Raw genomic sequence first — 23023 nt, forward strand, 5'->3', positions numbered from 1 at the left:
CTATCTGTTTTCTAACAGATATATGCCAGTTGAAGGGGGAAACTTTTCAGTTACTTTAGTTGCTACATGCATCTGAACTAACTGAATCTGGAAGAGAGGACAGATGTAAAAAAATATATATATATTTGTGTGGGATTTCAGTAAACTGAGCTAAATGTTGGGATAAAATGACAGCAAGTGTCAGTACAGGGCGACTGCAGCTTGAACCAAACATGGGATATTAGCCTCAGTCTAACCACCATGTAAAAAGCCTTTAATGGTAGGGCTTAGGCCGGCTGCACACTGGCTGCGTGGCCTGAGCGTGTCAGCTGCGTGGCGTGTCCGTTCCTATTTCGGCTCCCATGTTCCCAGGTTAGAGCTTACAAACTGCCTGCGTGACACGCACGTCTCATGGGCACCGAAAACGTGTGCATGCTAGAAATAGGACTGCCGCCTATTTTTCATGTGACAAGCAAGCCGCCACGCAACTGACACGCAACAGAAACACCATGCTCACGCCACGCAGGCAGAGTGAAGCCAACGTTAACAATGTTGTATATTGAAAGATACACTATGGAGCCATTTGATTTTATCACAATTGATATATTTAATTTAATTTTCATATCAACCTTTCCTTTCCCTCGTGATCTGTTTTCTAACAGATAAATGACAGATGTAAATAAGAAATCAGGAAGGGGGGAAACACTTTTTCACACCACTGTATATTGTTGGGCCCTGCCTTACAAAACTAGTAGAAAAACAGTTACTGTTTAGGCACTATGGATTCTGGTTTTGCAAGAATTGTTTTATTGTATTTTTCTGTTCTTTTTATTTATTTAAAAAAAAAAAAAAAAATATATATATATATATATATATATATATATATATATATATATTCTAAACCATTGGAACATACCCGTCGGGCACACTGGCTTCCTTTCTAAACAGTATGACAACAATTTTATTTTATTTATTTATTAATATCTAACTTATATGCCTCAGAAGTGCATGCTTATTTTTTTTATTTTATCACAATTAATATAATTCATTTATTTTTCATATCAACCTTTCCTTTCCCTCGTGATCTGTTTTCTAACAGATAAATGACAGATGTAGAAGTAGTAGAAAACAATTACTGTTTAGGCATTATGGATTTTGGTTTTGCTAACCAATTTGTTATTAATACATGTTTCACTCACTTACTTTTGGTATTAGGTACAAGACCTTTAAACCGTTAAAGTCAGCTATCATCTTTACAGACTGTTAGAGGGCATTTCCAAGTTTTATTCTTTGGTACTTTGTTTTTTGGAAACTCCTCTTTCTACATGCATTTGTCATTTGAAATGATAATAATAATAATAATAATAATTTGAAATATTATTATCAGTATGCACATTGTATCACGCTTGTTTGTATTTTAACTGCTGATATGACTTCCTGTAATTTATTACTGCTGATACTACAACTGCATTTTGAAACATATTAATTATGGTGTTAATTACTACAACAGTTTTGACCCAAAATAGTAATATAATTGAATGAAATTAAAATATATTTGTAAGCAGGTCAACTGTCTGCATCATCTGTTAAAACAGTGAGACCAATGATCTGTTTTTCACGATATTTTACAAAGATCCACACACCATTTCATTACCTTTACATTTTCCAGATCATGCCATTGTTTTCATGTACATAATGTCAGGACTGTTGTTAATTGTAACATGCAGAATATGTTTGCCCATCAAACTCCAACAGTATTACTCAATATAAAAGTTACTTTAAAGACCTCAGACTTTCATTGTTTCAGTTAACTTCAGATAACATATTAACTAACAACCCATATTTAGGCATTATCGATGCCTTAATATCATTGTATATTATGTTTTTTAGAACATGGTTGTCATTAATGCATTTCATTTTTCCTTTTCAGTGCAAAGTTCTTCAGCCCCCTTCTTTTTACGCAATATATTTCCCATCTCATCTCAGCTAGATTGATGCTTTTTCGTTCTATGCAGTGTTTAATGTCTGATAATAATACAAGTATTTTTTCTTTCAGCCTTTTCAGGCAATTCATTTCAACTTTCATCTTTGACAGTATTATAGTTCAGCTTCCAGCTTTTCTAAAGATGTGTTTTAGCTCTTCACTTATTTAGGTAATGCAGTTCAGCTTCTAACTCTGACAATTTTCAAGATCTTTCAGCAGTATAGTGCAATGCATTTGAGCTTTAAGGTTTTTCATACAATTTGTTTTATATTTCTGCATTTGTGAGACTTCTCTACTTATTCATTATCAGTTAGAAAATAAACTCAAACCTCGCAATGTTTTACATATTTTGTCATTGTTCAACTTTTAAAGCCAACAGTTCAGTTTAGCATAAGCTTTTAACTTTATAATGAAATTCATATGTATTAAAACGATTTCCACTTTTTCAACTATTCTCACTACTTCAACTTCTTCTTACTGATTTAAGCTATTCAACCGGTTTAGCTTTAGCAATTCAGCTATTCAGCATTCCCACGCATTTTCCGCAGGAAATGCATTTTCTAGTTATCTCCTTTACCTTCTTCTCCAGCCTCATTTCCTTCTTCATCTTCCTCTTCACCAGTGGAAGACTGAATATACTCAAATACTGAAGTATAATTTTGAGTTGTTGCACCTTAGCATTTTCATTTTATGACACTTTATTCCTCCTCACATGATCATTTTATAAAATATGATGCATGTTGTAAATTAAACACAATGAGCTGTCAGGAAGGAGGATCAGAACTCAGGCGCAGACTGGAGTAGGTGGTAAGGAATCTTATTTTATTGAAGCTGTGAGTGTGGGCCTGCAGTGGGGGTGCTGGGTCCGAAGATGGCCGGACTGGCAGAGAGGGTGCTGGGTCCGAAGATGGCCGGACTGGCAGAGAGGGTGCTGGGTCCGAAGATGGCCGGACTGGCAGAGAGGGTGCTGGGTCCGAAGATGGCTGGACTGGCAGAGAGGGTGCTGGGTCCGAAGATGGCTGGACTGGCAGAGAGGGTGCTGGGCTGTGTTCCTAAGTGGGGCTGCAGACTTGATGTTCCAGTGCGTGGCGTGGCTATTGGCAGCAAGGTGGGTTATTTCTGAGAACAGAGATCTTCCAGTTAGTAACGTGAGGGAGCGGGGACAGGTAAGTACAAAAACAAGATACAAAACTAGATACAAATCTCGAAGGCTGGTGAAAAAGCATACTCAGTGGTAAGCAACAATCGGGTAGGGAGAGGAAAGTCCGACTGGCATTTGAAGGCAGGTGATGGAGCAGGATGAGCAGCAGGTGCGCTGATTAGAGTTGGTACCAGGTGTGGGGAGAATCAACAGGGGGGGGCGTGTCCTCACTCTGTGGAAAATGTAGGCGGGAACAGAAACACACACAGACAGACAAAAAGAACAAAAAACACACCAAACACACAGCAGGCATAACAAAATGAAGAAATAAACCAAAAGACATTCACACACATCTTCATATCTATTTTTTCCTCTCTACCTTCAGTCTTTGCTTCCTCACTTCCATCTCCAACTTAAATACTTGTCTGCGATATGAAACGGCCAGCTCATTCCTTCGGTCAAGCAGCTCTTTTTGGATCTTGGCCATTGTCTCTGGATTTCTGAAGTGACCTGTAACCAACAGCATATATGAAAGGTTAAGTCTGTAGTCCAGTTGTACACTCGCACCCCTCCCAAAAAGAAATAGTCAACAGATTTGTTTTGTTGCAAGTTGTTAAAAATATATGTTGGCCTGGCGCCATAAGTGAGATAAGAGCTATCTTAGCTTAACTGAGTATGTTTCCTCTGCAGGTGCGCTGATTAGAGTTGGTACCAGGTGTGGGGAGAATCAACAGGGGGGGGGCGTGTCTTCACTCTGTGGAAAATGTAGGCGGGAACAGAAACACACACAGACAGACAAAAAGAACAAAAAACACACCAAACACACAGCAGGCATAACAAAATGAAGAAATAAACCAAAAGACATTCACACACACACACACCAGACTGTCACCGTGCAGAAGTCACGGCAGGTGGGGGCGTGACATGAGCTGCCTCTCGACTAGCTACAACAATACAATGCTGCTTACTCACCATCTGCAATAATAATTCACTTTCATAATGTTTCATATATTGTCAACTTTTCATAATGAGTACTTTTACTTCTAATGGAGTATTTTTACACTGTGGTATTGCTACTTTAAAGGCATACTATGTAACTTTTCCCTCTTTGGGCCCCCTACAGGTTGTGGTCTAACAACCTGTAGGAGGACCGAAACAGGAAAAGTTACATAGTATGCTTTTAACTTAAAAGATAAGTATAAAAAGCTTGTTATGATAAAAAAAAAACTTCTAAACAAAAGATGAATACAATCTACATCTGAATCAGTGCAATGAAACAATAAAATGGGTTAGGCTGTTTACCTGTTATCATCATCATCATGAAGCATGAACCAAAAAAAGGAACATTCAGCAGCAGCAGGTGGGCTGGAGTAGCGCCTCCTGGAGGACACTCACCTTAGCAGATGCTGAAAAACTGGTCCACACCTTTGTCTCCTCCAGACTGGATTACTGTAACAAGTCCCGACTGCCCTGTCTCCGACTGAGCATGTCAGGTCGACCAAAATGAAGGCCGACAACGCCTCAAACGGACGACGGCACGGAACACACCGAAAATTGAGCGGAAGTACGTAGGAGGGCGGAGCCAGACTAGCAAGGATCCTGATGAGAGTGTGAAAATACGACCCCATCACACCCGTTCTCCATTCACTTCACTGGCTTCCTGTTTCCACCAGGATTGAATACAATCCTTACCTTCCAGTGCATCTATGGAAATGCATCTGAAGGAACTACTCACCCCTCTAACTACAACTCGATCCCTCCGTTCAACGAACTCAAACCGCCTCCTTCTCCCCAAGACTGAGCTCAGCACCGTGGGTGATCGGGCTTTCTGTTCTGCCGCTCCTCGGATTTGGAACGCCCTCCCCGACCATCTGAGAGCACCTCAAACTATTGAGACTTTTAAAAACCGACTAAAAACATTTCTATTTAGCAGAACTTATGAGTTTTAATTAACCCTGCAAGTCGTTGCGCTGTCTATTTGTATTTTATATTGATGTCTTTACCATGCTTTTACGATCTTAACTGTAGCACTTTGAGATTTGCTCCAAATGTAAAGTGCATTACAAATAAAATATATTATTAAATCTACTATTAAGTCTCCTCGGGACTCAGGACCCACTCCACCTGTGATCCATTGATCAAAAGAACTGCAGGGGGTACGTGACATTTTCTGCAAAATGTTTTTCAGTTACAAGACTGTAGTTACTTCTACTTTTTTTTCTCCAAGTCTGTCGCTTTTTTTTGAAGGTTTTGTCGTTTGTTTTGACCTATTCTTGCCTTTCTTCCTTACGTTTTTCTTCTGTCTTTTTTTCTTCAAAGATCATTTTTTGGGGCATTTTCAGCCTTTATTTCTACAGGACAGATGAGGACATGAAAGGGGAGAGAGAGGGGGAATGACATGCAGCAAAGGACCGCAGGTCAGAGTCGAACCCAGGCACGCCACGTCGAGGAGTAAACCTCTATATATGGGCGCCCGCTCTACCAACTGAGCTATCCGGGCGCCCTTCTTCAAAGTTTTTTTCTGCTTTTTTCAAAGTTTTTGTCACTTTTTTCAACCTATTCTTGCCTTATTTTCTTCTTTCTACTGTCTTTTAGGGTCTAACCCTAACCCTAAGGAATCTGCCAGAACCTAACAGAAGCTAAATTAGGATATGTGTTGGGCTACCCTTGGTTAAATTAGGCTAGGTTAGGATGAATTAGATTGGGTCAGGTGGCGTTAAGTTAGGACACTGTTATTTGCACAATGCTTTTTGACTCTAGGGTATTATCAAGTGGTTGCAAGGATATTTGATGGTGGTTGCTAATGTTGTAAAAGAATATTTTACTTTTCTTTACTTCAGTTTTGTCAAATCTGAAATGTTTGCCGTTTCCCTCAATTACCTCTCTCTATTTGGTGCCATTTTTCTGATTTCTCTCCTATTCTCTTAAATGATATATGTTAGCAAGTCCGAGTTTGCGTGACCTGACTGGCATTGGCCCGTAGTCAAGATTTAACATATCTGGGCTTTCTGAGTTGTGGCATAACTCAGAGATATTCTCCATCTTCTTCATATCTATTTTTTCCTCTCTACCTTCAGTCTTTGCTTCCTCACTTCCATCTCCAATTTAATTACTTGTCTGTGATATGAAACGGCCAGCTCATTCCTTCGGTCAAGCAGCTCTTTTTGGATCTTGGCCATTATCTCTGGATTTCTGAAGTGACCTGTAACCAACAGCATATATGAAAGGTTAAGTCTGTAGTCCAGTTGTACACTCGCACCCCTCCCAAAAGGAAATAGTCAACAGATTTGTTTTGTTGCAAGTTGTTAAAAATATATGTTGGCCTGGCGCCATAAGTGAGATAAGAGCTATCTTAGCTTAACTGAGTATGTTTCCTCTGTTCTCCATGATAATTAAATAAGATACATAAATTAACTCATGAAAGGGATATGTGCCCACTGTAAGATAAAAATAAATTGAAAAATTGACAAAATGTAAGTTTACTTTCTTACCATGAACCTGGAGGTAGCACGCATCCTCACAGGTTGATTGGATTTCCCTGGCACAGCGGTCTATCTTCCATTCGAGCCACCAAATGTATATTCTTGAAAGCAGACCAAACGTTTTCCTCTCCTTCTTTATCTTCTCCCTCTCCTTTCTCGCACTCAGGCTATTTGCCCTTCTTTCTTGCTGACTCCATGTGGTAGAAGGCTCGTCGTCTTCAGAAGATGAAAATGTAGAGGAAGGGCTGTCACCACTTCCGTCCTGCCTCAAGGTGTTTGAAGGGTTGACCCTTCGTACACGCTCCCACCAGATGCTAGGGTGGTCAATGTCAACGCAGGGCAGATGGTTCTCACCAATTCCTCCATCCTGCCTAAAGGTGGTAGAAAGGTTGAAGTCTACAAAGTAGTACAAATTACTTCGTTGTTGCTGCCTCCTTGTGGTAGAAGGCTCGTCGTCTTCAGAAAATGAAGACAAAGGGCTCTCAGCCCTTTTTTCTTGCTGCCGCCTTGGAGTAGAAGGCTGGTCGTCTTCAGAGGATGAAGAGGAAGGGCTCTCAAACCTTCGTACTCGCTGCCTGGTGGAAAAAGGCTGGTCGTCTTCAGAAGATGAAGACGGAGGGCTCTCACCTCTCCATGCTTGCTTCCGCCTTGGAGTAGAAGGCTGGTCGTCTTCAGAGGATGAAGAGGAAGGGCTCTCAAACCTTCGTACTCGCTGCCTGGTGGAAGAAGGCTGGTCGTCTTCAGAAGATGAAGACGGAGGGCTCTCACCTCTCCATGCTTGCTTCCGCCTTGGAGTAGAAGGCTGGTCGTCTTCAGAGGATGAAGAGGAAGGGCTCTCAAACCTTCGTACTCGCTGCCTGGTGGAAGAAGGCTGGTCGTCTTCAGAAGATGAAGACGGAGGGCTCTCACCTCTCCATGCTTGCTTCCGCCTTGGAGTAGAAGGCTGGTCGTCTTCAGAGGATGAAGAGGAAGGGCTCTCAAACCTTCGTACTCGCTGCCTGGTGGAAGAAGGCTGGTCGTCTTCAGAAGATGAAGACGGAGGGCTCTCACCTCTCCATGCTTGCTTCCGCCTTGGAGTAGAAGGCTGGTCGTCTTCAGAGGATGAAGAGGAAGGGCTCTCAAACCTTCGTACTCGCTGCCTGGTGGAAGAAGACTGGTCGTCTTCAGAGGATGAAGAGGAAGGGCTCTCACCCCTTCGTATTTGCTGCCTGGTGGTAGAGGGCTTGTTTTCTGCACAAGACAAAGGGCTCTCACCCTTTTGCCTGTGCTCCTTCATGATGGTAGAAGGGTTGGTGCCCACGATGAACAAAGAGCTCACATTCCTTCGTTCTTGCTGCCTGGTGATAGAGGGCTGGTTTTCTGCACAAGACAAAGGGCTCTCACCCCTTTGCCTGTGCTCCTTCATGATGGTAGAAGGGTTGGTGCCTCCACTAGACGAAGGTCTCTCACCCCGTCGTCCGTGCTCCCTCAAGATGGTGGGAGGGTTGAGGTCTTCAGGAGATGAAGGTCTCTCACTCCTTCGTTTGGACTTCTTCGAAGAAGAGTCCATATCTCCTGAAGACCGAGGTCTTGCAAAGAATTTTAGTCCAAAAATGGATCTAAACATTTTCTCGATGATTTCTCGTTTGTATACTGGCGTTGTGAAACTGCAAGTACAAACACACAAACAGACACAGCAATTACTTCACTGATCACATTATTGTTTCAAGCAGCACACTAAGCAGGTTATTTCACTTAAAGCCCATGTTGCAGGTTAACCACCACTGTTGATTAATGGGTACATAAAGCACTCAACATATGTATATCATTGTTAAAAATGTCACCAAATAGTGCTAAAGGCCAGTTTTTACCGTTTTAGTCGTTTAGTGGGTTTTTTTAACGCAATTCGGTGATGACGTCACGTTGGGGAGACGTGCCTCAGTCTAGTACTATAACTATGGTGACTTACTGGGATGAGGAAGAGTTGTTTTTACTGTCAGTGAATAGCACAGAGTGAAAGTCAATGTTTTCTTTATATCGAGTGACAGTGATCATGTTGTTAGTTCAGATACGTACTGGTAATCTAGCTAGATCTAGAAATAGAAGGCATCATGTTAGCTATGGGCTAACTTGCCAGTCAGTCCCACCTGTGAAATCCCCAGACGTTGTAAACACATTTTCGATTAGATATCTCACGTTTTGATGGACCCTACTAGCTCCAGTAACAACATATCTGCCTAGTGTTTATTTATTACTTGGATGGGGATGCTGTTCAGCTTTTCACAAGTTTAGACAGCTAGCTAAAGCTACGCCGACGTTTTGCTAACGTTAGCGCAACAGCGTTAGCCTAGACGGCTAGGTAAATATTACGACTGCCTTCGTCGTTTCCTCTATCTGCGTCCACGTTGTCAACATAAGACATGTGGCGTTAGTGCTCCTTTTGTACCATAATTGTATTGAATGAAATGTTAAGCTTCGCTCCTACGAGATGGGTGGGTTTTTGTTAGCTACGTTACACACAAAGTTAACTGGCTATAGTTAGCCTGTGCTAGCGGAATTAGCTAATGTTGTGTAGCCAGCCAGCAGCTTCGGCAGTAGTTCCGGCGAGCTAACCACGACAGCTAATACATCCACAAGCGTCTCTATTTCAAACATCACTGCAGATTGACTGCTTTTAGCAGGAGAGGTTGATTGTGGGCGACAATAACTGTTGTGGTTAGCTTACCGAAACTACTGCTGATTGCCGAAGTTGCTGGCTGGTTATGCAACGTTAGCTAATTCCGCTAGCATACAGGCTAACTATAGCCAGTTAGCTTTGTATGTAGCTAACAAAAACCCACCCATCTAGTAGGAGCAAAGCTTAACATTTCATTCAATAAAATGATGGTACAAAAGGAGTACTAACGCAACATGTCTTATGTTGACAACGTGGACGCAAATATAGGAAACTCTGAAGGCAGTCGTAATATTTACCTAGCTAGCAGTCTAGGCTAACGAATTGCACAAATTCATTAGAAAATAAACCCTGCAACATGAGCTTTAACTAAACCTTCTAACTGAACTTAAATAAACTGAGAAATATGTATCTGGTCACACATCATTATTGCACTCTGCTTGATTAAACAAAATGCAAAAGGTCTGCCACAAACATCAGAATAATAATAATAATTATACCTATACTATATAGACTTCAGACTACAGTATAATGTACTTTCAAATAAATCAATCAAGTATGAATGTATGTCAGACACATATACAGTACATATATCCCTTGACATACTATAGCTGCAGCTAGCAGGCTACAGCAGTGACGGACGACGGATCAAAAAACGGCCCTGGCATTTGAAACACACAGACCCTATTATCAAACCACACCAACCCATAGAAATAAAAATTTAAAAAAATCAACGTAGCAGAAAGGTGTACCATTGCCATGGTAAAATCAATCAAAAGTCAAATTAGTTTCATGCCATTATATTTCTATGCACCAACGTTACACAAATGTCATAAAACATACAAAAAAAACAACATAAAAAGCAAAAATGTGCCGACAACAGTTAAACATCTTAAAGCATCTGCAGACCACTAGGTGGCGGTGCTACGACATGATCCGCTCCACTAAAGGCACATCCAGCACAAATACACCGGCTCGACGTTAAAGCACAGTAGCTAGCTAGCTACATCATACAACAGCTCCACCAAAACACGGAAAGAGCAATGCACGGCCATAGTTCAAATTACAACAGTTTCACCAAAATATACAGCTGCTAACGTTAATATTAGCTGAAGCAACACACTGTTTTTGTTTGGAAAATAAATCACTTAATTTAGCATATTTTTCACTGGAAGCCAACCGTGCTATCTTTGTTTTCTCTCTCTTTTTCTCGGCTCCCCCCTTTGGTTGTTTCGTGCCGCGATTCATTGTCTTTTATCGTGGTGGTGGTCAGTGATAATGGATTCGGCGCTAAAAAAAACATTTTGAAACTATCATAGACTTCTATTGTAGTTGCTCGCTCTCGCCGTTCACGGGTACACGGTACTGTAAACATTTCCATGGCAACAGCGACTTGGACCAAACAATGACGTCGTTGTAACGCTTCGGATTGTGGGTAGTGTCGTTTTTCTCCATATGATCGCGAATAAAAATAACTTTTTGAAAAATAACAAGACAAATTATTGTTATTATTTGATTATATGTATGTATATATATATATATATATATATATATATATATATAGCAGTAGCGGCCCATAGAGGATGGCCAGTCCGACATTGGGCTACAGTTTGAATGATAATATTAAACAATATTTCTACTATTAGTCAGAATAATAAAAATAATAAAAACACTACAATGAAAGTTCTACGACTAGCTCAAAAGACACCTTCACTGTAACACAACAAGACAGTTTTGTTTTAGATCAACAACCCACAGATCATTTTAAAACAGGACGTATTTAGTCATACGTTTGAGAAATAATCTTTAATTCACATGTGATCTGTGATAGAAACTGCAAAATGTCACAAGTGCTGGGACTGCAAACTTCTTAGTCAATTTAAAGTGTCCTCGAGGGCAAGGAAACACTACACATGCAGTCAACTTTGTGCACATGCAATTTAGGCAACAGGTAATGCAACATTTAATAATTAAAATTGTTTTGTGCAAGAGACAAAGCGCATTTGCATATCCTGATCACAGACAGCACATCTGATAGCTGGAATATAACTGATAAAAAAAGATATTTATTTGACAGAAACATGCGAGGAAAGTAAATGTACTCCTTCCCCAACACAATACGGCTCTACTAAACAGAAAGAGTTGAGTAAAAAAGTAGTTTTAGCTCTGCTGTAAAGTGCGACTTACCTTGCCAAAGGGTTGTGTGGAAAAGGACTGGAACTCTGTGTGCGGCTGTCCAATAGACTATCGGCGTTCTAGTTCTGTTGTTTTGTTTTGTTTTTTGTTTTTTTAAATAAAAGCAGATGTTGAGTCTACCGTTGTGCAAAGTCTACGTTCAGTTACGCGTTCTGATTCGTCGACTGACCGTGGACTCCCCCAATTAAATCGCTCCGTTTGACTGTAGACTACCAATTGGAAACGTAGGATTCGCCGACCGCAGACTACCAATCACACGCCGACATTCAAAGCTGAACCTGCCGCTGCGGTCAACGGAGGTCTCCGGTGATCGTAGCCTACAATATTTCTGATAAATCTGAATGAAATAATTCTTTATAACACTCACTGCTTATATTTTTACTAAGCCTGAAATAAATAATTAATTCTTCATTACACTCACTGTTTGTACTGCCCAGTTGATTTTTTTGATCGTTTGGGAAAGCTAGCTAGCTAATGGTATCAACTAAAGCTAGCTAGCTATAAGTTAACTAAAAGTCCCGTTGAGTGGTAACGATAACGTTAAAGTTACCGCTAATCATTCATTAAAATATTCTCAGCTGAGTCATTTTAAATAATACATTCAATTTTATTTGTTGTGTATCCACTACGGAATATTGTTACGCCGGTTACCTTAACGTTACTGCTAACGTTAATTAGCTAGCTAAATGTCAGTGTCTCGGTCAAATCTCCGTCCTCGACCTACGTTAACGTTACTACTAGCCTAGCCTAATTTTAAACGGCCTTTTAAATTAGGTTATTGTATTTGTTAAACACTAACGTTACGACAATATTTCTATCGAATAACGTTACAGTAGACCGGGGCAACCTTCCTCAGATAGCCTACCTTCAGATTTCATTCATTAGCTACCGTTACAGTAACATTAACGTTACTAGCTAACTTCTCATGACAAAGCATAGTCTGCATAGTTTTCATTAATGCCATAACCACCGGCGTAAAAATCATGTTGTAGAATAAAGTTGTTGTTGCTGTCAGATTCATCGAAAATATTGAGAATGTGATTTAAATCTCTTTGGAACCAATTCGGAAAAAATAAGGATTTGTTCCTACCCAGTAAGCACACATACGTCGCGGCGACGTATTGGCGATGTAATCAAAATACATCGGGGATATGTAGTATTTTGGTAGTTTGCTCACTGGCACGACGTCCCCGCGACGTCGCTGCGCTACGTTTCAGCGACATATAGCCGCTCTACAGATGTCAGGCTCTACATCCACCAGATATCATTTATACCGTCTGCAGATGTCAGGCACTATATACCGTATATGTTATCCTAACATACCTTTACTCTTTAAATGTTGATAAAATAAATTACAAATTACTTACCTTAGTACACCGAGAATATTTTAGATAGGGGGCCTAATTAACATTTTACTGCTATAACTACTACTACTTTATAATAAACTATAGCTACAGTCCAATAATACCAGTCTAATCTGTAGAAATCATAGTCTAGAAGATGACAAACAATTATTAACCTAATTACTTGAAAACATCTTAAATCACTCTGTAGGATCGCTGGTATAAACAAGACCAGTAAACTTCTCACTTTTTGCTGAACAAACATTTATTTTTAACTATATAATTAATCAATAAACATAAAAAAACATTAACAAATATTAAAACATTAAACATTAAAATAAAGAATTATCTTGGCCGGCGGTGGTGGCGATTAGGTGCCAGCCGGAGAAACTCTTTGATGGCCTTCTCGGCCTCCGCTTCCGTCGGCGCCTGGAGGACAGGGTTCCTCATTACTGCTGCTGTAATAAAATCGTTGGATTCGAATTATTATCATACTATTTATTTTGTTTTATCTAGTCTTCTCAGTTTTCTATAGAGGTAAAATGGTATAGAATGGTTTCTGCACAGCAAGTGAATAAGAGACTGGTTTAACTTAGTGGAATATATATATTTAAAAAATTTAATAATTCTGGATTCGCTTCTAGTGAATGTTAAAAATGTTAAAAACGTAACGTTTTAACCAAGGACCCTTTCAGTGTTCGGGCTGGTAAGTTGATATACCCCGAAACAAATTATCCGCTGAAATATAGACGTTTCTTTCGCCATGCAAAGTCTATGTGAAAAGTCTTTCTGGGCCATGGGGTGCAGTACCACCGTTATCCATTAAGCCCATGGTGGCTTTTAGACTCGGCGCTCTTCCTGGAGGCTTGGCCAGACCAAATCAAGATGTTGAGTCTGGGAACTCTCCATTGACAGGGCTCAATCCGAGGGGCGAGATAAACGGTTGTCTTTCAAACTCCCTCTGCATGCAATAGGATAGCGCTACAACCAGGCTGATCCTGCAAGAGATCATAAAGTAGTATTCACTCAGTTAAATTGCAGAAATCTACCACAAACATTCATAAATATATATATATATATATATATATATATATATATATATATATATATATATATATATATATATATACACACACACACACACACATATACACACACACCCACAAAAACGTCTCCGGTAAGTAAAAACCTTAACCATCATTTCATGGCCTATCAAAAGACTACAACATTTTTTGTGAAATCAGAGATCTTTCTTACTGTGCATGCATTTTTTTTTTTTTTCCATATTTAGCTTTGCGTTCCCCCATGTCCACACCAAGGCCCAGTATTGACAGCTAGAAACTTTGTATTATGAAATAAGACATCCAAGGGATGCATATAATTCTCCCAGTCTCTGCGTGAAGTAATGTAAACAAAAAATAAGTATACGCAAATTACACACCTCTCCAAGTATGATGAGAATGTCATTTTTCTCCCTGAACAGGATCGGCAACAGCAGGATTGCAGCTCTGAAATCAATCCCTGAAAAAATAAAAGAAAGTGTATTAGGTGAATGTACAGTGTATTTTGGTTGGTTAGGCCTTATCTTGTCTGAAGACAAATAGAAAAGAAATTAAGCTTAAATGGCTCCACAACACTAGGGGTGACCACGGCTGATCAGTGAGTCACTTACCAGGGACATCTTCGGTGAGGGCAGCCTCTCTTTCCTCCAAAGCCAGATCTGCAAGGGGAGATTTCCTTTGAGTCAGTCTAAGCACTGTGGGTACTAGGATCTTAAAGCCATCTTAAAATCTTCGGCAGATATTCATTCTGCAACACAGCACAAACAGGAAACATGTCACAACATTATCATAGGATTTTAAAATTAAATTTCAAAGAGAGCCTTTAGTAATTTAATATGAACTCCAACACAAATATAAGGAAATAAAACATGTAGACAAACCCTGCATGGACTCTTACAATAAAACAATAGTCCTAAAATGTATGGCAAATTAACCATACTGTAACAATACTGTTACAGTAAAAGTCCTGCAGTGTAAATGTTACTTAAGCAAAAGTCTGTAAGTATTATCAGGATAATGTAGTTAAACATTAAAACATGTTAGAAAGTGTAAAGGATCCAACCAGTTGTGTGTTTAATGGACTAATCATCTCAGTTTACTTTAGAATCAAACATCAGATTTTATAAACTACATGTGTTCTGTGAGCAGTAATCTTAATGTGTAAAGTAACTAGTAACTGTAACAGATGAATCTGTAACAGATGAATGTAGCGGAGTAACTAAAGTAACTAGGAACTAAAGCTGTAACAGATTAATGTAGTGGAGTAAAAAGTAGAAAGTGGAATGAAAAGACAAGTACCTCAACATTTAGACTGAAGTACAGTACTGGAGTAAATGTACTTAGTTACATTCTACCCCTGCGTTCGGACTACAAAGACAGTGCAAGATTATGCATTACAGTGTGTACACCCTAATGCATAATGTTACACTACATAAACTACCGGAGCCAGGTGAATTCAGATCCAGATAAAAACTTCTTCAGTAGTAACATTTACATTTTATATTATTTATATGTCTATGAGATTATAGAGTTATTTTCCATGGTTCTACTTGGGCCTAATGTTATAACAATCACATAACATTACTGTTACCGGTACCTTGATTCCACTGTAGCCTTCTCTGAATGTACCGGGACAGGCTCAACGGTTAGTGTCACGGTTTCTTTCCACTGCTGTACAAATCGGTTGAATTTGGCTTGCTTCTTAAACGATCCTTCAAAGAGGTATGAAACCATCCTCTCAGTCAATCCATAGTCCACTGCTTCTCCGTCAACTTCATTATCTAACGTACAATACAGAAAAGAAAAACAGCAATGTTAACCACCACTGTGGTAACAGCATAATATAACGTTACACATTTAAAAAGCACATTATGCAATCACGCTTCTCTATCATCCTCCGTTTGGTCCGGACCTAATATCCATATAAAAACACAAAGTAGGGTGCCCAGATAGCTCAGTTGGTAAAGAGGGCGCCCATATATATATAGAGGTTTACTCCTCGACGCAGCGGCCGTGGGTTTGACTCTGACGTGCGGCCCTTTGCTGCATGTCATTCCCTTTCATGTCTTCAGCTGTCCTGTCTATTAAAGGCCTAAAATGCCCCAAAAAATAATCTTTCAAAAAAAAAAAAAAAAGTATTTAGGCGTACCTCATTAGAGACGCTGGAAAAGTCACTCACTCACTCACACACTCACTCACACACTATATTAATATAACGTAACGTTAGGCCTATCTTACTTTTTTTATTAATGATAATAATCGGGTTATTTTGAAAACAGCTGTTAGCTAGCTAACGTTAAATGTTACGCTTAGCTAGCTACTCGAAAGGGAGGTTAACCGTTGGTCGGTTCTGTCAGTTAACGTTAACGTGACTGGTGTTGTAACTTGACGTTAGTCTTTGTAGGTTAATTAACGTTAACATTACATGGTTTTACGAAAATGTTCTAAGACAGTTTGACGACAAAATAAAGAATAAATCATCATTTCAAACCCTCACTGGCTAGCGATAGTCACATTCCGCCCAAATGGCTTTGCTTTACCATTAACATATATTTAAGAACAAAAGACTTTTAGGCGGCAAAGACGCTTTTTATCGTTCTCCTCTGACGCAGTCCAGCTAACGTTTTATAGCTAGCGTTAACGTAAGTCATAAGAAAAGACTTTTCGGCGGCAAAAACGCTTTTTTCTCCTCTGACGCAGTAGTTTTATAGCTAACGTTAATGTTAGCTAGCTATCTCGATGGTCAACTGTAGCTAAGTACCGTTAGCTAGCTAAGTACCATGTCGTAACATGTAGAATGGCAATATGGGACATAATACTGCTAATGTTTTAACTACCTAACCTGTTAACGTTAATAATGGCAATCATCAATGTCGAGTGTAGCTAGCTAATGTTGACAGAGTATGAACTTGGCTAGTGCTAACGGTAAAGTTAACTTCCAACTTTGAATATTAACACCACAAACACAGATTAAAAATGCACATAATTTACCTTTGAATTTACTTCGCTCCTCTTCAGTGACCTTTATTCCAAAACGAAGTAAGCCCGTGATTAAATCCTCCGTTGCTAAATGTCCAAGCGCCATCCTCCCGACTTTGATCGACACTGACGGAGACTGACAGTTGGATCACTGTCGATTCACTCATGTATCCTTCCGCGCTGAAGTATTTATGCTTCCGCCGAGTCGAGCTCTCGTTAGCATGTAGCTAGATCCTTTCAATAGAACACAACTTAAAGCGTTAACAATTATCTGTTTCATTCTAATATAAATAGGGTAAAGGGTTTGAAAATTAAATTCTTCAATAGGCTACTGTTTGTGAATATAAATATAAATTATTACATAGGCCTACTCCTCATTAACATGATTAAAAATGATTCAAAGGGACACTTCACCAAAAAAACATTCTGATTTATTTTGCCATTGTCTACTACGTGAAGACATATGGCTACTCAAAGATAATTTACACAAGTTCAGATTATTATAGAAAATAGCACACTAACACATTAAAAGTTGCTGGGCAGAATTCAGATTCACTGTCCATCACATCAACAGTGTGTGTAGTAAAGATGTCCAGACGCTCATTAAACGATGCTTTCAAATGACCCGTGAACAACTGAGGAACTTTTAATACATCTCACCGACATAGTTAATACGTCGCTGCGATGTATAGATTGCGATCATAATAAGACCTCCAGACGCTCAATAAACGATGCTTCATTATTCTTCTTTATGACCCGCGATCAATTGCAGACGTCGTGCCGACGTATGTGTGCTTACTGGGTAATGACTATGTTACAGTTGTTCCAGAGGAAAGTCTTGTGCGGTGAAAAATTGTGGACAAAGGCTAGCTTCCAAGCTAGAAGGGCTTGCTGATGGAATTTTGATAATTTAATTGGCAATTTATTTGGCAGAAAATTACATTTTAAAATAAAGGAAAGACCTCCAATTTGATTAAAAATGTAATTTGGTATAAAATACCAAATTGACTCAGGATTTTTAAGACATCTTTTTAACCAATTAACTTTAAAGGTGTTCACAGTGTCACTGAAATCTAGGACTTCAAGACCTCCTTCTGCTTTACTACTGGAAAGTACATTTTTCTTTAGCTTATGTGACTTATTTTTCCAAATAAAATCCAGAAAAATTCGATTTACATTAGTGGCTGTTGAATCATTTACGAATAAGGATAAAGATGGATATACAAAACGAGGTAGGCCATCTGCTTCAGAGAGGAGAACTCTGCCCAAAATAGACAAATCCCTCTGAAGCCAGTTGTTAAAAATATCTTTTGTTTTCTTTATTCTACTTGAGAAATTTAGATGTTGTCTAGCAATAAGATTTTTAGTTATAAATATCCCCAGATACTTAATAGAATCCTTAAACTGGGATATTTCCAATTACACAATCATCACAACCATGTAGAGATAAGATTTCACATTTGGACATATTCAATCTTAAACCTGAAGCCTTGGAAAATTGATCTATCAAGTGAATAGAGTAACATAACTGGTCCTTGTCCTATAAAAAAAATCGTAGTGTCATCTGCCAATTGGGAAATTTTTAACTCCTTACCAAATATTGAGATTCCTTCAAAATTTCTGTCAGATGTAATTTTAAGTGACAATAATTCAGTGACCAAAATGAATAAGAAGGGCGAGATAGGGAACCCCTGCCTGACCCCTCTATTAATTTGAAATCTTTTAGAGGTATTGAGATTAATTATAACTGAGCTATTAATATCTTTATAAAACATACTGACAATGTCTACAAACTTGTTACCAAAGCCAAACGCATTAAGGGACTGTAAAAGAAATTTGTGCTCAATTGTATCAAAGGCCTTATAAAAGTCTAGAAACAAAATGAGTGCCTCAGACTTAACTGCATCTGCATAATCCAACACATCTAATATGAGTCTGATATTACAACTAATATGTCGATTTTTCATAAATCCTGTTTGAGTTTCAGCTATAATAGAGTCTAGCCCTTTCTTCAATCTGTTTGAGTAAGCTAAAGCCAATATCTTATAATCTATTGTTAAAAGAGTGATAGGACGCCAATTATCAATTAATAGAGGGTCTTCATCAGGTTTGAGGATAAAAGATATAATGCCTTGCTTCATTGTAGTTGTCATCTCCCCTTGACTGATGCATTCTTTGTACACACATAATAAAAAGTTATGAAGGTGTTCCCAAAAGTGTATGTAAAATTCAACAGATAGGCCGTTGATTCCTGGAGATTTGCCCTTCTTCATTGAAAAAAGTGCATCTTTAATTTCAGTGACTGACAGGTCAGATTCACATAATGATTTAAATTCCTCATCAATTGAAGGGATGGTAGCTTGAACATTATTCAAGAAATTTGCACAATCATATAAATTCCTATAAAATTTGGTGACAAAATTAGAAATTAGCTTTGGATCTTTAGAAGGAACTCCGTCAATATTAAGGGCAGATAAAGATTTTCTTTTAAAATTTCTTTTCTCAAGAGCAAAAAAGTAACTTGTGTTCTTCTCCCCTTCTTCAAGCCATTTGGCTCTTGACCTAATGAATGCTCCTTTTGCCAAGTCTAAATAAATTTGGTCCAGCTGTAGTTGGATTTTCCTTATTTCGAGTTCTTCTTCCAAATTAATGTTTACTTTTGTCAGTAAAAGGTCAAGTTTGTGCATCAATTCAGCTTCTACCTTACTTTTTTCTTTTTTTAGTTCCTTACTTCTTTTAATCGCAACGCATCTGGCTTTGTATTTAAAGAATTCCCATTTCATCCTGTAGTTGTCGTTTAGGTCGTCATTGAGGAGTTCACCTGCTAGTTTTTTGATAGAGTCGTTAAAGGAATCATCCTTCAAAAGAGAGTTGTTGAATTTCCAATACCCTCGAAAACCTGAGGTCTCCTGAGTAGCATTTAATTTCAAAATAATTTGTTTATGGTCAGTTAATGGGGCGTAAAGATGATTAACTTCTTTCACAAATTGAAGAATAGATGATGAAATCAAAAAAATATCAATTCTAGATTTTAAAGTAGGGTGATGTAAAATGGGCCATCAGGTAAAATGGGCCATTTAAGGTTTGTGGGTCCCAGCCCCTCTGGAATTTAGAGCCAATGACTGCAAAGGATTTTAAACTGTTGTCATAACTGTGCTTGACAAGTAAAATGTGATTTGATTGGTTTATGGTTGCTATGGTGGGCGGGGCAATAATTAAAATCAAGACTGCACCAGAAAGCTGCATGGTAAGTAGCCTGGCATACCAAATCTATCTAAACTATTATAAGGATGATAAATCTCTACACGCACATAATAAAATATGCATTATATCTGTCTTGATATCATCAATCAGAAATAATGTTGTTAATTTGCTATATGAACATATTTTTTGAAAAAGTGATGTTGTTCTTGGCGGCCCAATTTACCTTAACCCACTGAGGTAAAATGGGCAACATGGTTTCAGCTAAAATGGGCCATCATCTGTGTCACTCACAAACACACATACACATGTGTTTGAGTGTGTGTGTGTGTGTGTGTGTACACACACACACACACACACACACACACACACACACACACTCACCATGACATCCCCAACAGTAATAATGGTAGTAGATAATTTATTTACAGTGAGTATGGCAAACGAGAATGAAGCGAGAGGAAGTGAGAGGAGGAGGAAGGATGAGAGAGAACAGGTGAGGAGAAAGGAATGCAGAGGAAAATGAGAGGAGACAGAAAGAGAGAAAAGAGAGGAGGAGCAAGGACCAGAGAGGAAAGGATACAAAGATAAAACAGGGAGGGAAAGGAAGGCCAAACAACTACAATCTGTGGAAAGAGGAGAGGATGAAGGGGGCCTTACAGGGAGGGGAAAAAAGCAGGGCAAGAGAAGCAAATCACCTTGAAAAGTCTGCAACACCCACTATGGTGACCCACATGACCCTAAGGCTACTGAGGAGGGTAACATGTGATCCATGTTCTGCCTGGTTTCATGAGAGCTGTGGTGAAGACAATGGTGTCTGTGATGACGATGGTTTCACTGGCAACGACTGTGTTTGAAAAATGTTTTCATCACACACAAACATATCAGTTATCAATTTTGAATGTGAATTTTTGTAATTTGCACATTTCGTTCTAAATGTGTTGCACACACACACACACACACACACACACACCACTGACATCAGTTCAATGATCTATGCTGTTCCAAAATGGCCTTTTTTTAATTGTACACTTGAATATGTGGGTTTGCACCCAAAATGTTTTTTTTTTTTTTTTTTAATGGTACATGAATGTGTTTGTTTAATGCAGTTTAAATGTTATGTGGCTGTATAAGCAACTGTATTTTAAAATTAAAATTGATGATAAATTACTATTTTCCTTTGCAGTTTGACTGGCCCATTTTACCTGAAGCATCGGCCCATTTTACCTGAAACTGCTCATGCAAAAAAAGTTGGCACAGCTGATGTTTCAAGAACTGTAGGGCCTAAATAATTATATTTTATTACATAATTTCAACACACAATTATCAAAAACAGTCATTATTAATCATATAAACACATGGAAAAGGCATATATGGTATTGTATTATTGTCCCAAACGATTTACCAAAAAGTGGCCCAATTTAGCTGATATAACCCTAAGTCTTCTGTTGCACCAAGTAAAGTCTTTGGTACTGGGATTGAAGAAACGCCATGCATCAGTCAAGGAAAGGTTGGAGCATAGAAACGACACAAGGTTATTGCTCTGTGAAGATTGACTAAGCCTAGGGGGGTCTCTATCTAACTCGTCATCAGGACATTCATTAAAGTCTCCACAAAGAATTATAAAAGAACCCTGGTACTTAATATTTAGATCTTTCTATTTGGATGCTATTTCATTAAATAAGACCTTGTTAGAAGCGTGGGAATTAATATATTACAAACAATAAAGATAGCATTGTGTTGTTTAATTATCAGTGTGATCCATCTACCATTTTGAGAAGAGACCGTTTCAAGAACGTCCACTTTAAATTTATGTAATAAAATTAAAACCCCTGCTGAATGATTGGTACCATGGCAAAAATGAGCTACATTACCCCATTGAGTCTTCCAGAATTTAGCATTTCCTGAAGTAAAATAAAATCAGCCTCAGTTCTCTTGCACACAAGAAAGATTGCTTTCCTCTTAGTAATATCCCTAATACCTCTGACATTTAAAGACATTTAGAGAATTAAACATAAAATCCATACAAAAACTTTTATGGAAAAAAGGAATAACCGTAAATCACTTGAGCACCAAAAAACTTGAAAAGTGCTAAGAAAATCCACCAAAAGGGAGGTGGAGATTAACAACCATTTAACTTGGCATAATAGACAGTGACAAAGAAGGTGAAGTTATAGCCATCACAAATTGTTTTCATCTTAAAGATAATTATTATTATAGACATAGCTAGTCAAGTAAAGGAATATGGATTTATTTCTAAATATGCTATCAGAGATTCCACCAAGATTAAACAATTAAAGTAGAAAATAAGAGGTAGCCTACAGTAGAAGCTGTAAAAAAAATAAAAATAAAAAGGGTCTTGGGTCAAACTCATATATAAAACAACCAACTATCCAAAAGTATAACATCTTAGGTTGGACTAATCAAGTGATTGTTTTGTTTTTTGCCTTAAAAGAAATAATAGCATAATAATAATAATAATAATAATAATATCAAGGTCCCAACAGAAAAGAATAGGGCTAAGGTTCTTTTTCCTTGTGCCCAAGAATGTAGCTTCTATGATAACTACCTCAAAATTCACTTGATGATAAACAACAACAACAAAAAGAGCACAAAGAAAAGATTCGGCTTGGCTCCATAATTAACTAAGTCAATAAGGTGAGAATTGGGCTACCTTCCCTGAGATGATAAGGTGCAAACTGAAATTTCTTAAATAGCATACTTGCAAGAAAATACATATTTTAGTAGCCTAAGCATCAAACAGCTTGAATGACCATTCTCAGTATTAGATGAGACTTAGGTCTGCATAGACATTCTATGTCATCTCTGAACAATCAATCTTCTTTCGTTTATGAAGACAAAAAAGGCCGCGAAAAGAGGCTTTCTTCCCTTCTTCTCTTGCTTTCTTCACCAAGGGCCACAGCTTCTCTCTGGCCGCTTTCTCTTCAGGGGACAGTGCTTCGGTGAGCCTTAAGTTGTTGTCTAGAAGAAACTTTGAGCCTTT

General features: G+C 38.5%; 1 protein-coding gene and 3 long non-coding RNA genes across 6 annotated transcripts; 1 reads left to right on the plus strand and 3 right to left on the minus strand.

Moving 5' to 3' along the window:
- Positions 1-2890: 2890 nt before the first annotated feature.
- On the minus strand, positions 2891-3863 carry LOC118496090. 2 transcript variants are annotated; one of them, XR_004898565.1, is made up of 3 exons: positions 3775-3863; positions 3192-3614; positions 2891-3082 (listed from the first exon to the last, which is right to left on the minus strand). It is a non-coding gene; the product is annotated as an uncharacterized LOC118496090 (long non-coding RNA). The 2 variants fall into 2 exon arrangements; XR_004898566.1 differs by having other exon boundaries at positions 3192-3604; positions 3775-3836.
- On the plus strand, positions 3237-3900 carry LOC116053392. The gene is made up of 2 exons (XR_004105818.2): positions 3237-3273; positions 3795-3900. It is a non-coding gene; the product is annotated as an uncharacterized LOC116053392 (long non-coding RNA).
- A 1998-nt stretch (positions 3901-5898) lies between these two features.
- LOC116040276 (proteoglycan 4-like) lies at positions 5899-11509 on the minus strand. 2 transcript variants are annotated; one of them, XM_036006774.1, is made up of 3 exons: positions 11427-11509; positions 6596-8232; positions 5899-6306 (listed from the first exon to the last, which is right to left on the minus strand). In XM_036006774.1, exons 2-3 carry the CDS (start codon positions 8190-8192, stop codon positions 6158-6160), a joined length of 1746 nt encoding a protein of 581 aa, XP_035862667.1. In that variant the 5' UTR covers positions 8193-8232; positions 11427-11509; the 3' UTR covers positions 5899-6157. The 2 variants fall into 2 exon arrangements, with proteins under 2 accessions (XP_035862667.1, XP_035862666.1); XM_036006773.1 differs by lacking the exon at positions 11427-11509 and adding an exon at positions 10420-10588.
- Positions 11510-13605: 2096 nt separating this feature from the next.
- LOC116040277 lies at positions 13606-17081 on the minus strand. The gene is made up of 5 exons (XR_004102629.2): positions 16831-17081; positions 15437-15620; positions 14451-14587; positions 14220-14299; positions 13606-13776 (listed from the first exon to the last, which is right to left on the minus strand). It is a non-coding gene; the product is annotated as an uncharacterized LOC116040277 (long non-coding RNA).
- Between the last annotated feature and the right edge of the window lie 5942 nt (positions 17082-23023).

Source organism: Sander lucioperca, chromosome 10 (genome assembly GCF_008315115.2).
Source record: "Sander lucioperca isolate FBNREF2018 chromosome 10, SLUC_FBN_1.2, whole genome shotgun sequence".
Classification (NCBI taxonomy): Eukaryota; Metazoa; Chordata; class Actinopteri; order Perciformes; family Percidae; genus Sander; species Sander lucioperca.